Genomic DNA, 13377 nt, shown 5'->3' with positions numbered 1-13377 from the left:
CAGATGTCATGTGATATTTGTACAAGCTTAATGTAGACTCCGTGTAATCCTCGTGAAGGTTTTCGTGTTTCTTTTCACAACAAAGAGCTGCTCTCTGTATTTTCAGAAGGCGCCGCGTAGGAAATCCACTGAAACCTGCATCACACGTTTACACTCTTGGCCAGGTGTGATCCGCTGTTCACCGGTTCACGGTGGGAATGCGTTTGTTAGATCGAGGGGTTAAACACATCCACAATAAATACACAGCTGCATGAGCATCTATTTCTACAGTCCCCCTTAAGCTGGAATTGCTTTCTATACGTTGTGACGTCAAACTGGTATTCATGCTGCATATCTTCCTGTTCTGGGAGGCGTTAATATTATTTATAGTACGTGCTCTATTATCCTCTTCAAAGTGGATGTCTGTGTTTTCCATGCTTTTTATGCCTCCAGGCTGCATGGTGACAGCACATAGCTAGAGGCATTATGTCTCTTAGGTTGTCCGTCCGTCCCTGAATGTCTTCAGATTTGGTACAAATGTTTAAATCAATCATAAACTGATTAGTGTAATCCCTATGACCTCACAAAGCACTTTTTTCGCCTTGGGAACGCAAAATATCAGGTACACGCATGGAATCCTTCAAATATGGTAAAAATGTTAAATTGGACTCATGGAAGCATTGGTCAAAATTTGGTGGTCATAGGTCAAAGTCACTGGCACTTTACAAAATACGTTTGTGGTCTTGTGAAAACATTTCAGGACACGCCCAGGAAATCCTCTCAAATTTTCTACAAATGTTCACTGAGAGTCATAGATGAACTGATTAGAATTTGTTGGTTAAAGTTCAAAGGTCAAGTTCACGTGACATCTTGTTTTTTTAACGCGATATGTCACGAACAGCCAACTGGAATTTCATATTACTATGACCTCAGACGATGACCTGGTTAGAATTTGGTCTTGTGAATGCAACATCTAAGGAGCGCCTTGAGAGGATTTCTTCAAACTGATTACAAACTCTATTGGCCTCAAGGAAGACATGATTTTGGGGGGCAAAGGTGCATGCATATGTTAAGAATGCCTCAAGAGAATCCTTTCAAATTTTGAATATTCATTTAGAAGCACAGATTAACTGATTAGAATTGGGTGGTCAAATGTCAAGGTCACAAACCTGTTTTAAGGCTCTTGAATGTGATATCTCAAGTCTACCTCTAGGGAATCTCTTCAAATTCTGACCAGTTGTCAATAGGGACTCAAAGATTATTTGATTAGATTTGAGTGCTCAAAGGTCATGGTGAAAAAATGTGTGTATACTTTAAAAGCACTGGCACGGTCCTTTCAACTGACTGTGTCCTCTTGTGCATTACGATCACCTTTGAACCTTTTCTTTCTATACGTTTTTCTCCTCTCCAGCTTTTGGCAAATGACTGCACGCTTGCTAATATATACAAACACACTCGCACTCTGTTTGGAGTCACGCTCACAAAAGCAAAAGAACTGTCACCATATCACACCAGGTAGAAGCTCAAAGGAAGCCAATTATGACCCACTCAACTTCTGGAGTTGCTGCATCAGTCTCTCACAAACACTATTCCTTCAGACACCCTTTCATCTTGTCCATAAAGCTGTCAAGAGTTGAAAGGTTGCGCTTAAAAACTCCATAGTTCCTCCCCTACGGATGGAGAACTCTTACTAACGATTTCCAAGGTGCACACACATGCTTTTTCACCGACTTGTTCAACAAAAGGAGGCCAACTGATCTCCTGCTCTCTGAGGCAGGAGATGAAAGTTTGTGTCAGTCATTCTGCCTTATCTCTTTATTTTGTCATTTTGTCTTTCTTCTTGTTCCCCGTAGCCTCAGGTACTTCATGGATGTCTGTCTGCATCTCATTCATACCATCTCTGGCTGAGCTCAGATCTGTCTGCATCCCTAAAAAATGTAACATCTGCCTCTAAAACACAATTAACATCTGGTGAAAAATAACCAGCGGCCGAGTCTGATCTCCACCTGGGTCCAGTGGATTTTTAGTAGAGTATAGAGACTCACCGTGACGTCACCCATTGGTTTGCGAACGCCATTTCCTCCAGTGTCCTTTTGATTGTTTTAAACCTGTGACCTGCACCATTATATATGCTTTTTCTTCTTATTGACTTAAAAGTAGAGACCATACATCTTTTGTTGTTGTTTAAAATCAAGTGAGAATTAGTCTCCTTTCTCATAGACTTCTATATATACTGAAATCGCCCTCTGCTGGAAATTTGAAAGTTTTAAATCTTGAACCCATTGAACTGAATTTGGAAGTTAGGAAAGCATAGTTATAGCACCTTTTGTTACTTGCCAAAAAAATGATATATATCATCAGGCTGTCTTAGTAAAAGATCAAGAGATTGTAGTGTTTTTCTATTATCTGCATTAATATCGATTATCAACTATACTGAGACTTGAAATATAAACTCCTGTAGAGAACCAAGGTAACTTCTAATCAAAGCCTTGTCCTATCAACACATTTGACATTTCTTTCTATCGCAGACCTTTTATTGTGAACTAAAGCAGCAGGAAGTAACCTTTGAGCGAGATCAGTATGAAAGGGGATTAGTATTGACGGCAGATACTTTTGAATGCATGGCTGGGGGAGAAACGAGCATGTAACAACTCGGCGGGAGCCCATCACCATCGAACGTCAATGAGAACACATTAGCTTCGGAGAGGATGAAAAGAGTAATTGAGTGAATGGACATAGCGACCGCTTTCCTCATGGGGATGTAGACTTAATTTCAACCACAGTGGGAAGCAGGGAGCGAAAATGGCAGAGGAAAGTAAGAAGCCAAGTCAGTGTCCGATACCATTATATGTAGCCGCCGTGTTTTATATACAATTCTACAGAAGTTGTAAAGTGATGGACAGTGATGCTGTCACACCAGAAATGAGTACTTCATTCATATGTAAACTCTGAAATGCACGTTTCACAAGTTTCAAAAGTCATCCTCAGCCCCAGCAGCTTCTGTATTGATATCAAATGTGTAGATATGCACATTACAAACAATCTCTCTGCTCCCACGTGCCCCTCAGTCTCCCTGAAGATGATTCCTTTGGATTGATGTTGCCTTCAAGGACTTAGTTGGCTCACTTCCGGTTCTGTGAACAACAGAAGCGAGGATGTTGTCAGACTACTCTCATCTATCCCAGTATGTTGCCTGAAGAAACCCGCGTGATGACCTCTATGGTAATAACCTGTTTATAATGGAAGACAGCAATAAAGCTGCCCAAAAGTGACACCAAATAATCTTGATCACCCCCTGGTGGCTGGCTGTCATATTCCCACCTTGAAGGATAAATAATGTAGTTTGTGTCGTCTCGTGCCATAGTGTCTGTACCATATCGTTGTGTACCGTAACTTATCGTCTTTGTATTGTATCTTAGACTATTGTCTCATCTCATATCGTCATAGTTTTGTCTCATATCATCTTATATTGTATAGTTCTCATCACACACAAGCTCAGTTTTAATTATTTATCTGATGTTATGAAAACAAGGTGAAACATCCTAATAGTCAGCTGAGACTGACCCTGTATTGTCTAAGCTTGTGTATCACGGCTCCACACTATGAACACTACTGCGCAGACTCAGACTCCAGATAACATCAAAAGCACAAGATGTCGGCACCCATGATATTTTCGCTTCAACGGGAGGAAGTGGAGATGTGTCATCCATCTTTATATACAGTCTATGGTGTTGGGTTGAAAATAAACAATAGAAATGACATTATTCATAATGTGTTTGAATTACTGGCATTTCATCCTGTCTGTGCACACTGCAACACTTATTTCAGTATTCCTGAGTTGATTTATTTAGTATTTATTAATTGCCTTGTGGGACGGATCAAGCTGTCTCGCAGGTCGCCTACAGCCTGGAGGCCTGAATGTCCCCTCCTCTGCATTAGGGTATGAGAAGTTCAAGAGATTTAGTCTATTTAACTAACTGTTGAATACTAATTTTTGTATAAATGCCAACACACAATTCCAAAGCCGAACAATCCAGCATAATGAACACTGCTGCTGGCATCTACTACAACATTAATTTACATACAAACCTGATTCCCATTCGTGTATGATTCTTCAGGCTTTTGATTGTACATTTGGTGGGAGTGCAGAGTTATTTTAATCATGGGCAGTGGGTGATGTGAGTCAGCTTAGAGGATGAAATTTGTTATAATCCAGCTGTTTAACTCTGGCACCCAGCAGCTCTGCCAAAGTGCCTGCAGCAAGGCACCAAACTTCCACCAGCTCTAGGGATTTACTGACCCTCCTCATAAACCTTCAGAAATCAATAGGGCATAGTCACATTGTGTGTGTGTGTGTGTGTGTGTGTGTGTGTGTGTGTGTGTGTGTGTGTGTGTGTGTGTGTGTGTGTGCGTGTGCGTGTGTGTGTGATGAGGATACTATTGAGAAAGGTCTAAGATGAGAGCAGAGCTGACTTTTTCTGAATAAAAGGTTTATTAGCATCCTTGCTTATCATGCACCATCCCCTATGGTTGGTCATCTATGTCACGTGATTGGTTCCAGCTATGACAATTAGACGAAACAAGAACATTCAAATTTGGCAAGACAGCAATATGGGAGAGCGCTTCTCAGCTTTTGTGCTTTTGTGGCATCGAACATAACGCACCGGTGGGAAAAAACAAAGAGGCAAACTCCTCTACTGGCTATGGGGAAGGGATCAATCGCTCATGTTAAAAAACCTGCGTACATCTGCAAATGTTGGTGTATAAGAGGTATCAGGTGTCATCTGGGATTTCTTATATCCTCTCACTGCAGCCTGCTGCCTCTCCATCTGGGATACACAGTGTTCTGTACAGACTGTTTTTACATTTGTTTGTGTCCTTAATACTCAACTATGTGTTACTGTGAATTAATGCTGAAGCCTGAAGGTGGGCAGTCCGTTGCCATCAAGCACCAATGATGTCTTACTTCCATATAATAATACACATGACCACAGTCCTCAGTGCTGCCTAGCTTTCTAGCATTCAGGTCATGTCAAAGACATAAGTTATAGCATCCCTTCTTGTATAAACCTGGACCTTCATGTGTCACATTGAGCACAGTGAGCTTCGGTACATTAGCATCGTCCCACGCTCCTGTCTCCGGGCCATGTATATTGTATGAGCCTCTAACCCACATCTATCCATTCTTCTGTCAGCGGGGGTCTCCTGATGTGACAGGTGTAGTATGCAGGGTGTTATGGTGTCCAGGAATGTGTTATGTTGTGTTTAGCCCATTTATTCCCCTGTCAAACGGGATCAACGTCCTGCTGATGTGACTTCTACACTCTTACAACCGCTTCCATGACACCAGCCAGAGGCCCGGGGCTGCATGCTCTTTTAGCATGCGCTCAAAATGTGTTAAGGGCGCAATATTCAAACTATAATGGAGGTTTTATTAAGGTCTGATCAGGTTAGGTTTACACACTTAATTTACATTGTCTGGCAAGGGTTAGGGTTGGGTTAACCAATGTTGACTTTTGCAGATGTTAACCTGAATGACAAGATTAATCGAATTACGTATAGTCGTGGTTTCACAGAGCTTCAGTAAAGGCGTTCATGTTTGGGTTTGTTGATGCGGCATAGTCATTTAGGGAAATTTAAAGGAAAGGACAAACGTTATTGTTGGAAAGCTGAGGGAGGAGCCCTCGTAAATTACTCTGCTGTGCACCGTTTGTAGACAGATTATTCAGTGAAGCTTGGTGGCACGGTGGTGCAGCGGTTACCATTTTTGCCTCAAGGTATTTCAATCGAGAGCCAAAGCTGTTCTTTGTGGAGCCCTAAATCTATCTCCCATCTGGTCAAACCTTTAGCTATCCTGGTAAAGACGAGACTCATGATTGGCACACAGATCATAATGAGAAAGTGGAAACCTGCAGAAGGTATAGTAGGTTTCAGAACTGGGAATGGTGGCAGCTTTTGACAACAAATATGGCCTGATAAACCAGGTAGAAGGATATCTGTCATTCAGGGGACTGAATGAACACAGGTTTTGTATTTTTCCTGCTGTCTGTGTTTCAACATGTTGCTGGTGGCAGTTAAATGTGAACAGAAATGTAAACACAGACACTATAATAAGGACACAATTTGAATATATTAACTATTTGTGTGGCTGCGGTACAGTGGAAGTGGGCTAAACTTTTTGGTTTTCTTTCGTTTTGTCTGTGGTGTTGATGTATCTGTTTCTTGTATTTGGTTCACCCTCTATTTAAAGCTGGTTGGAGATGTTGTGTTTATTGTTAAGATGTGAAAAGTAATAAAGCTCAAGTCAGACAAAAAACGAAGACTCTTGGTTCGAATCCCGATTTTGGCCAGGGTCTGTGCAGTTTACATGTTCTCCCTGTGTCTGTGTGGGTTTTCTCCGGGTACTCCGGCTTCCTCCCATAATCTCAAGATGGCACCCTGAGGTTTGGTTACTTGGAGTAGGTGTGAATGGTTGTTTGTCTCCGTATGTCATCACTGTGATACACTGGAGAACTGTCTAATCAGTACACATTAGACTCTAATGTGTACCTGGACAGTTTGCTCTGCCCCCCCGAGACCTTTAAAGGATAAGTGGTGGTATGGTTAGCCTAATGGATGGATGGATGGATGGATGGATGGCAGAATAGAGGAAAGAACTACAAGCCATCACACTATCCTTACAAAAGCCTTTTTCTCTCACCTCCAAGGTTTTATCCCAAAAACTGGCTTATTTTTACCCGGTTAATAGCCACCTGGTCTCGTCTTTTTGTTTTTATTGTCTTTGTTATCTTACCAGTAAAAAGGACCAAGCAAAACCAAAAACAGTCTATATCATTTAGATGCTCTGAAAACAAACAATGCTCTCCTGCATTTATATGTGACGGTTAAAATATAAGAAACACATACTAATATACAATAATGAATGTTTAGCTCTCTCTTTGACGTGTTTGTGTTTCTTCTTTCTTCCTCTGTCCCAGATCCTGATCGGGGAAGTGACCAGTTTCTTTGTGAAGACAGAGGGAGCTCAGGAGAAAACCATAGTGACCGCCGACTGCTGTTATTTCAACCCTCTCCTCCGCAGGATCGTACGCTTTCTAGGTCAGTCGTTGTCATAACTTCACCTCTTTTCTGACTGTACCGAGGCTCATTAAGACCTACACCACACTCTGGAGTCTGGAAACTGTTGTTAAATGTCTTTTGCCAGTCCTGTCCTGTCCTGCTGATCCTTTCCATCATCTCCAGTCTGTATTTATCCAAGTAAGTGATGGACATAAGTTAAGGAAACATAATAGCAGAGGATGCATCTGTCTGACCTCTCCCTCCCACACAGACAACAGTCAGTCGGACCATTCCATTCCCTTCTCTGACTCTCACTGCTCTCAGCGTCTCACTTTTTGATTTACTTTACACATTCACACACTCGCTCTCGCTCTTCTGGTCTCACAGGTGTCTACTCCTTCGGCCTCTTCACCACCACCATCTTTGCCAACGCCGGTCAAGTGGTGACAGGAAACCAGACCCCTCATTTCCTGTCTGCCTGCAGGCCTAACTACACGGCTCTGGGGTGCCAGTCTCCGCTGCAGTACATCGCCGAGCGCCGAGCCTGCACGGGAAACCCGTACTTGGTGGCGTCCGCCCGCAAATCCTTCCCCTCCAAAGACGCAGCTCTCAGCTTTTACTCAGCCATCTACACAGTGGTAGGGAAACATGTAGGGGCGGTGGGAGAAGGGAGACACAACCGAGTAATGGAGGGATAAGATGACATTGTGTGTGTTGATGACTGACTGTTGTGTTTGTCAAAAGATAACTGGAAAGTGCACCATTCAACATGCTTTTATTTTACTAAAGGCAGATTTAATAACGTAAATTTGTATGTAGTTTATATTGAGGAACCCTTAATAAAGGGGTTTATAAGTTTGTACTAATGATCAACTTCTACTAACAAATACTAATTAATCATAGAAATTAGCTACAATGTGAATACTATGCAAACATTTCATAAAAAGGGTAAAGTTACAATGTTCTGACTGATTTCTGATTGGTCTGTTAATGTCAAGATGTTGGGAAGCTGACAAATAAGCAATCTGCAAATAAAGCAATTATACATGTAGAGAAACATGATACTGAATTTAAACTTCGATTAAGAAAACTGCAAGGATTATAGATTATATGAGCTTGAATAATAATAAATAGATGTAATGTTAAGAATTAAATGTATGACAGGGAAAATTGAGCGTAGTGAGTAAATTACTTAATATTAGACAAATTAAATATAAAGTGTAGGTTGAGGTTCCCTTTTTCTTTTTTTTTATTAACTCCTCTTCACAATCTCAAACACTTTTGTAATAAACAAGCTCCACACATCTAAACACTTGAACAGGCTCTACACCTTCTTCTCTTCGTATTTCCCACTTTTATCCCCCCCCCTCGGCTTTCCCCATCGATTTTCCGAGCTATAGTTTCTCCCATGGACGTACATGCATGGTCTCCAGTCATCTCTCCCCTGTGGGTTTATCTCACTCACTGACACGAGTTGTAAAAATTGGCTGAGTAGTCGCAGCGCATTCAATTTGTCTGTGAGTTTCTCCAGCAGCCATCAAGTCCAGAAAATCCTGACTGTTAGAAACAGTAAAGCTCTGTCATCATTTAATAACTAAATTATACTATAGGTCTAGGTAATGATCCTTTAACTGACTTTAAACAATGTTTTGTAAGACATGTACATCTTAAATACAAACAGTGACAGAAGAGTAAATTAATTAAGGTTAATATATTCGAATTATAGTAGATTTATAGTAAATTAGCAGGATTTTAAATCAAACCTTGAAGAACACAACCGCTTTAAAGTGGTATGTTGTTACTGACTTATTTTCACAAAGTTTATTTGTGTGTTGGATCATCATCAGCAGATGTTAAGATTCACACTGATCCACAAAACCTCAATGATTTTTTATATTGCACTGTAAATTTCCTGTATTTTTAGCAGTCAACCAAACACAGCAGTGTTTAATGATTTTGTGGCTCATCAGAGCAGCTTTAAACCAGTGCAGAGGGCGGCCTCTGGTGGCTTACTCAAGCTGTTCATCCCATTACTTGTGGATTCAACCCCTGGTGCGGCTGACACTGAACAAACAACACAAAGGTTCATATTCCGGGTGTGTTTGTGTCTTCCAGATGTACGTGACCCTGGTGTTCCGGACCAAAGGCACCCGTCTGACCAAGCCCACCCTCTGCCTGGTGCTGCTGTCTCTGGCCGTGCTGGTGGGGGTGGTGAGGGTGACTGAACACAGAAACCACTGGAACGATGTCGTGGCCGGGTTTATTACCGGAGGGGCCATTGCTGCCTTCCTGGTGAGAAGAAGGGATAGATCACATTTCAGGGATCAAACACATGTCAAGGAGAGATAGTGGTAGCTGGATGTACTGCAGCAGGAGAGACTGAGTGCCTTTGTGATAGAAGACACACAAACACACACTGTTAAACTATGATTGTTACTGGGTTGACCTGAAGGCACATTCATATAATCCCATTTAAGCCATGTTCCAACTTCTGGAACTTCTCCAGCATTTAGGAACCTTTGCAGGAACTCCTTGTGTTTCCACTGCAGAGACCAGGGTCTAAATAAAGTTCCAGGAAAAATATTTTTACCCCCTTGCTTGCAGCGCCTAACATATACCTGATTGACTGAGGACTACAGTATTTTATATCAGCCTTTACTTTTTTTAACCTGTAGATTCTTTGTCAGTTTTTTAACACACTGTTTTCTCTTAATTCAAAACAACAAACACATTTAAAACAACCACAGTTGACCAATGAGATAAGGAGGCTTTAAATACAAGAAAACAATAATCTATATATACATATAAGGATTATGGAGACACAGAAAAAAACCTATTACCTGGGTATTTTTGTTGAAGAGGTCTAAAAAGATTTTGGCCAAAGATCTTCTAGAAACAGTGATAACGTTAAAGCTCAAAGTGCTGACTGTGGCTCATTTTAACACTAAAGCTTAATTTCAGTCTCTGCCTCTCAAACTGTAAGTGCCCTCTTCAGAATCTGTTTCCGTTCACACTCAGCGCTTGACACACACACATTCATCCATCTATGTAGTGCAGTGAACCTCTCCCCTCCTTTTTAATTTCCCTCTGTTCTTTGCTCTCCGCCAGGTGTCATGTGTGATCAACAATTTCCAGCAAACCCAGATAGGAACGCCGACTCCTCCACCTCCGCAGCGCCCCCTAGAGCCCTGTGTCGGGCTCCCTCTGCTCAGCCTGCCCCGCGTGGAGAGTCCACTCGAAAAGTTAAGTGGCCTCCAGGTAAGGGGTGGGTGACAGATCGTTGATAAAATAATCAAACAGATCAACAGAATGCAATAAACTTATAGTGTATTTCTTTAAATTGGGAGGGTTTGTCAACACAAATACTACCTCCACCAAAGAAATTACATTTTGGTGCAGATCACAATCGGGGGCTTTCTTTAACATTGTGTTTTTCTTTCTTTCAAATCTTATCTATGAGTTTGTGAAGCTCAGTGAAGATTGATTGGGCTTAAGGGGACTGTTGGGCCTTGGGTGGAGGTTTGATCCCCACTCAGTGCCATATAGTATTTAAATATGTTAGGAGAGAGTTTTGATACTTATCTCCTCCCGTTTAACCTCTATTGTTTCATTACATCTCTGTGATTCTTACATGCTTCTTCCTGTATGATTCCTCTGTTGAGTGCACCCTTTCTCTTTTCTAGAAGTGGTCATTCTCCATTCTTGTCTCTTGCTATTTTAGTCAAGTTTATCTTCCCTGTTGCCTCAGGTTTTACCTCCCTGTTGTTTTCTACTCCCTCGCTCTCTACGTCACCTGAACCTCCGTTTCTCCTTTCCCTCCTGTTAGGCTCCAGGGCTACCGTATTCTGAGATCACATGACCATCAGCCAATCCCATCCCCCACCCCTCCCGATGTGCTCCTCCCCTCACGGCGTTGCCTCACCAGCGCAGTCTAGACCTACCCTCTGAAAGTCCCCAGCCCTGCCCCGCCCACCCCAAAGGACGACATCCTCTCCGTCGAATCAAATCAACGCAGGTGTGAAAGGCCGACCAATCACAGGGAGGAGGACAGCGCACACTTTCACATGGCGAGTCTGGAGGAGAACCTGTCATTTTGAAGACCAATATGATACAGAGACCTGTCCTTCTGTCCAGTCTATCCTCTGAGATGGCCTCTGGGTGTAAAGACCCTTTATGAGACTTGCCAAGGCCAGAGGTGTTGAAGCAATACTGTGTCACACTCCCTTGTCCTGTCTTTCCACAAAGACTCGACAGTAACTTTAAAGACTGTTGGCTGATGATGACTTGATAAACACACCAATAAAAAATAAACTGAGGGTTTGGGGACGGAAGAATATCCCAATCACTACCGGATCGTCCTCAAAAGACCACATTCTGACACTCAGGACAATCAAATGGAAAAAAAAGACCTCTCATCCAATCAAAAAGCAGCCCCCACTGAGAATTACGATACAGAAGATTTTTTTCTGTCACAAAGGACTCACAAGAGATGCTGTTGAAGAGGAAAGCGCTTTTGTAAATTATAGGACAGATGAACCAGTTTAACGTTCAGTCATAAGTGTTGTTTCTTTACCTGTTTAGGGGAGAATATCGGTTCGATCTCTTGCTGTACATTGTGTGAAGTGATAGACGGGAGATTTACACACACGAGAGCTGTGTTTGTGATTCACGTAGACTGCACGTAAAGATGGACGACGCGTCTCCATGTCCTCCCGCTATCCAGAAAGGAACCTGAAAAATCCTGGATACAAAACGGCTCCATAGATCCGCATGAAGAACTCCTTACAATGACAGGAACCATGTTTGAAAAAATGATATCTGAAGTTTACTTTTTAGAGAGGAGGCATTCAAGGACTCAGTGAAATGTAGGGGGTGGGCCTGTTTCTGTGCAGACATCAATTGAACAATAAAAAACAGTAAATAGACCTATACAATACAACAATAAAAAATATTTTTGGATAGAATTATATGTATACAATTACAAATCTTAAATACATTTCCAAAAGCAGTACACACAGTTTACCTGGTGTTCAAATGAATGACACATACTGCAGCCAGCCACCAGGTGGAGATCAAGGCTTCAATTAAGGGCAGCTGTCATATCGTCCATCTTTATATACAATCTACACTGAAACCATGTTTGTGTTGGAGCGTCAGTTGACTCATCCCTGTAGAGAAAGGAACTGGATTTAAACCAACCTTCCAAACATTTTAACTACTTAATATTCAGGTGTCTGTGTGCGCGGGTGTGTGTGTATGTGTGTGTTTGTGTGTGTGTGTGTGTTATGACGTGTATGTTCTACATCCATGCTGTGAAATATTTTTGAAAAGTTTTATTATAAAGTTTTATACAAATTCTTTGTCAGTGTCCCATATAATCCACCATCCGCTTTGTCCCTTACACCCTCTCATGCTTGGTCTTCGTTTTTTAATTTCAAATAACTTTTATCTAAATACATGACACACAACATGTTACCAAAACAAATGTGTTATAAAATTATTGTTTTGTAATTTTTCCTATCTGCCATCATTTCCTCACACCTACAATGAATCCAATGGCGCAGACCATGTGTGTGACACCAGGCTAAGATCTCTTGACTTTTGTATAGTTTTGTACAGTGAATAGGTTTCTCAACACAGTATATACCACATTGTCATTATGTTTCAAGTGTGAGAACAGTGAGACGCAACCCGAGACTGTCCTGCAGGAACACGAGCAGTAGCCTGATCTGAAGCAGGAATGTAGCGCAGTGGAGAAGTGTGTGAAATCCTGATGTGTGTGTGTTGGTGGCTGACAACTTGCTTTGGTTCTGCTCAGTTCAACAGGAAAGACAGGCTGCCAGTGGGAGAGTGTGCAGTGGCTTATATACAGAAGACATAGGGTTCTATTAAGCATGTGTGAGTGTGTGTGAGTGTGTATGCTTACTGGTGTGTGTATGATGATTCTACATTGTACGGCAGCGTAACTGTTAATTTGGTTTTCTTAAGTGAAACAGTCAAAAGTAGCTGCTATAATTCCACACATGTGTTAGTGTATAAGTGCAGGCCTTCAAAGGACCCCCTGCTGAGGCGTCCCTACTATGCCTGTTATAGCAGAAGGTGCTCATTATAGCTTTGAGATTAGCCACAGTAACACAACATCTTCTTTTTTTGTAAACAACCGAAGGGATAGAGAACACCCACGTTAATATGTCTTTGTTTTGTATTTATTTAACAAAATAAATGGCAATTACCACACGCTACTGCCTGGATTGCACTTTTTGTTTGCTTTGTTTGAAGACGTCCCACACCTCCGTAAGGGTTGGACTGTGATGGCTGTAAGATAGGATTTATTGTTTT

At 41.7% G+C, this 13377-nt stretch overlaps 1 protein-coding gene across 2 annotated transcripts in view; it reads left to right on the top strand.

Annotated features, from left to right (window-relative positions):
* The window catches only part of plppr2b (phospholipid phosphatase related 2b), a 53424-nt gene extending 40148 nt beyond the window's left edge, over window positions 1–13276 (top strand). The window contains exons 4-8 of one of the 2 annotated variants that reach the window (XM_053419082.1): window positions 6957–7077; window positions 7426–7676; window positions 9154–9330; window positions 10147–10280; window positions 10865–13276. In XM_053419082.1, coding sequence (XP_053275057.1) covers window positions 6957–7077; window positions 7426–7676; window positions 9154–9330; window positions 10147–10280; window positions 10865–10973 — 792 coding nt within the window. In that variant the 3' untranslated portion in view covers window positions 10974–13276. Of the gene's footprint in view, window positions 1–6956; window positions 7078–7425; window positions 7677–9153; window positions 9331–10146 lie in introns of both variants that reach the window. The other variant, XM_053419081.1, reaches the window with a different exon arrangement.
* Window positions 13277–13377: the final 101 nt, after the last annotated feature.

This window comes from Pleuronectes platessa, chromosome 3 (assembly GCF_947347685.1).
Source record: "Pleuronectes platessa chromosome 3, fPlePla1.1, whole genome shotgun sequence".
NCBI lineage: Eukaryota > Metazoa > Chordata > Actinopteri > Pleuronectiformes > Pleuronectidae > Pleuronectes > Pleuronectes platessa.
The sequence above is the reverse complement of the archived record's forward strand: the minus strand, read 5'-3'. Positions and strand labels throughout refer to the sequence as shown.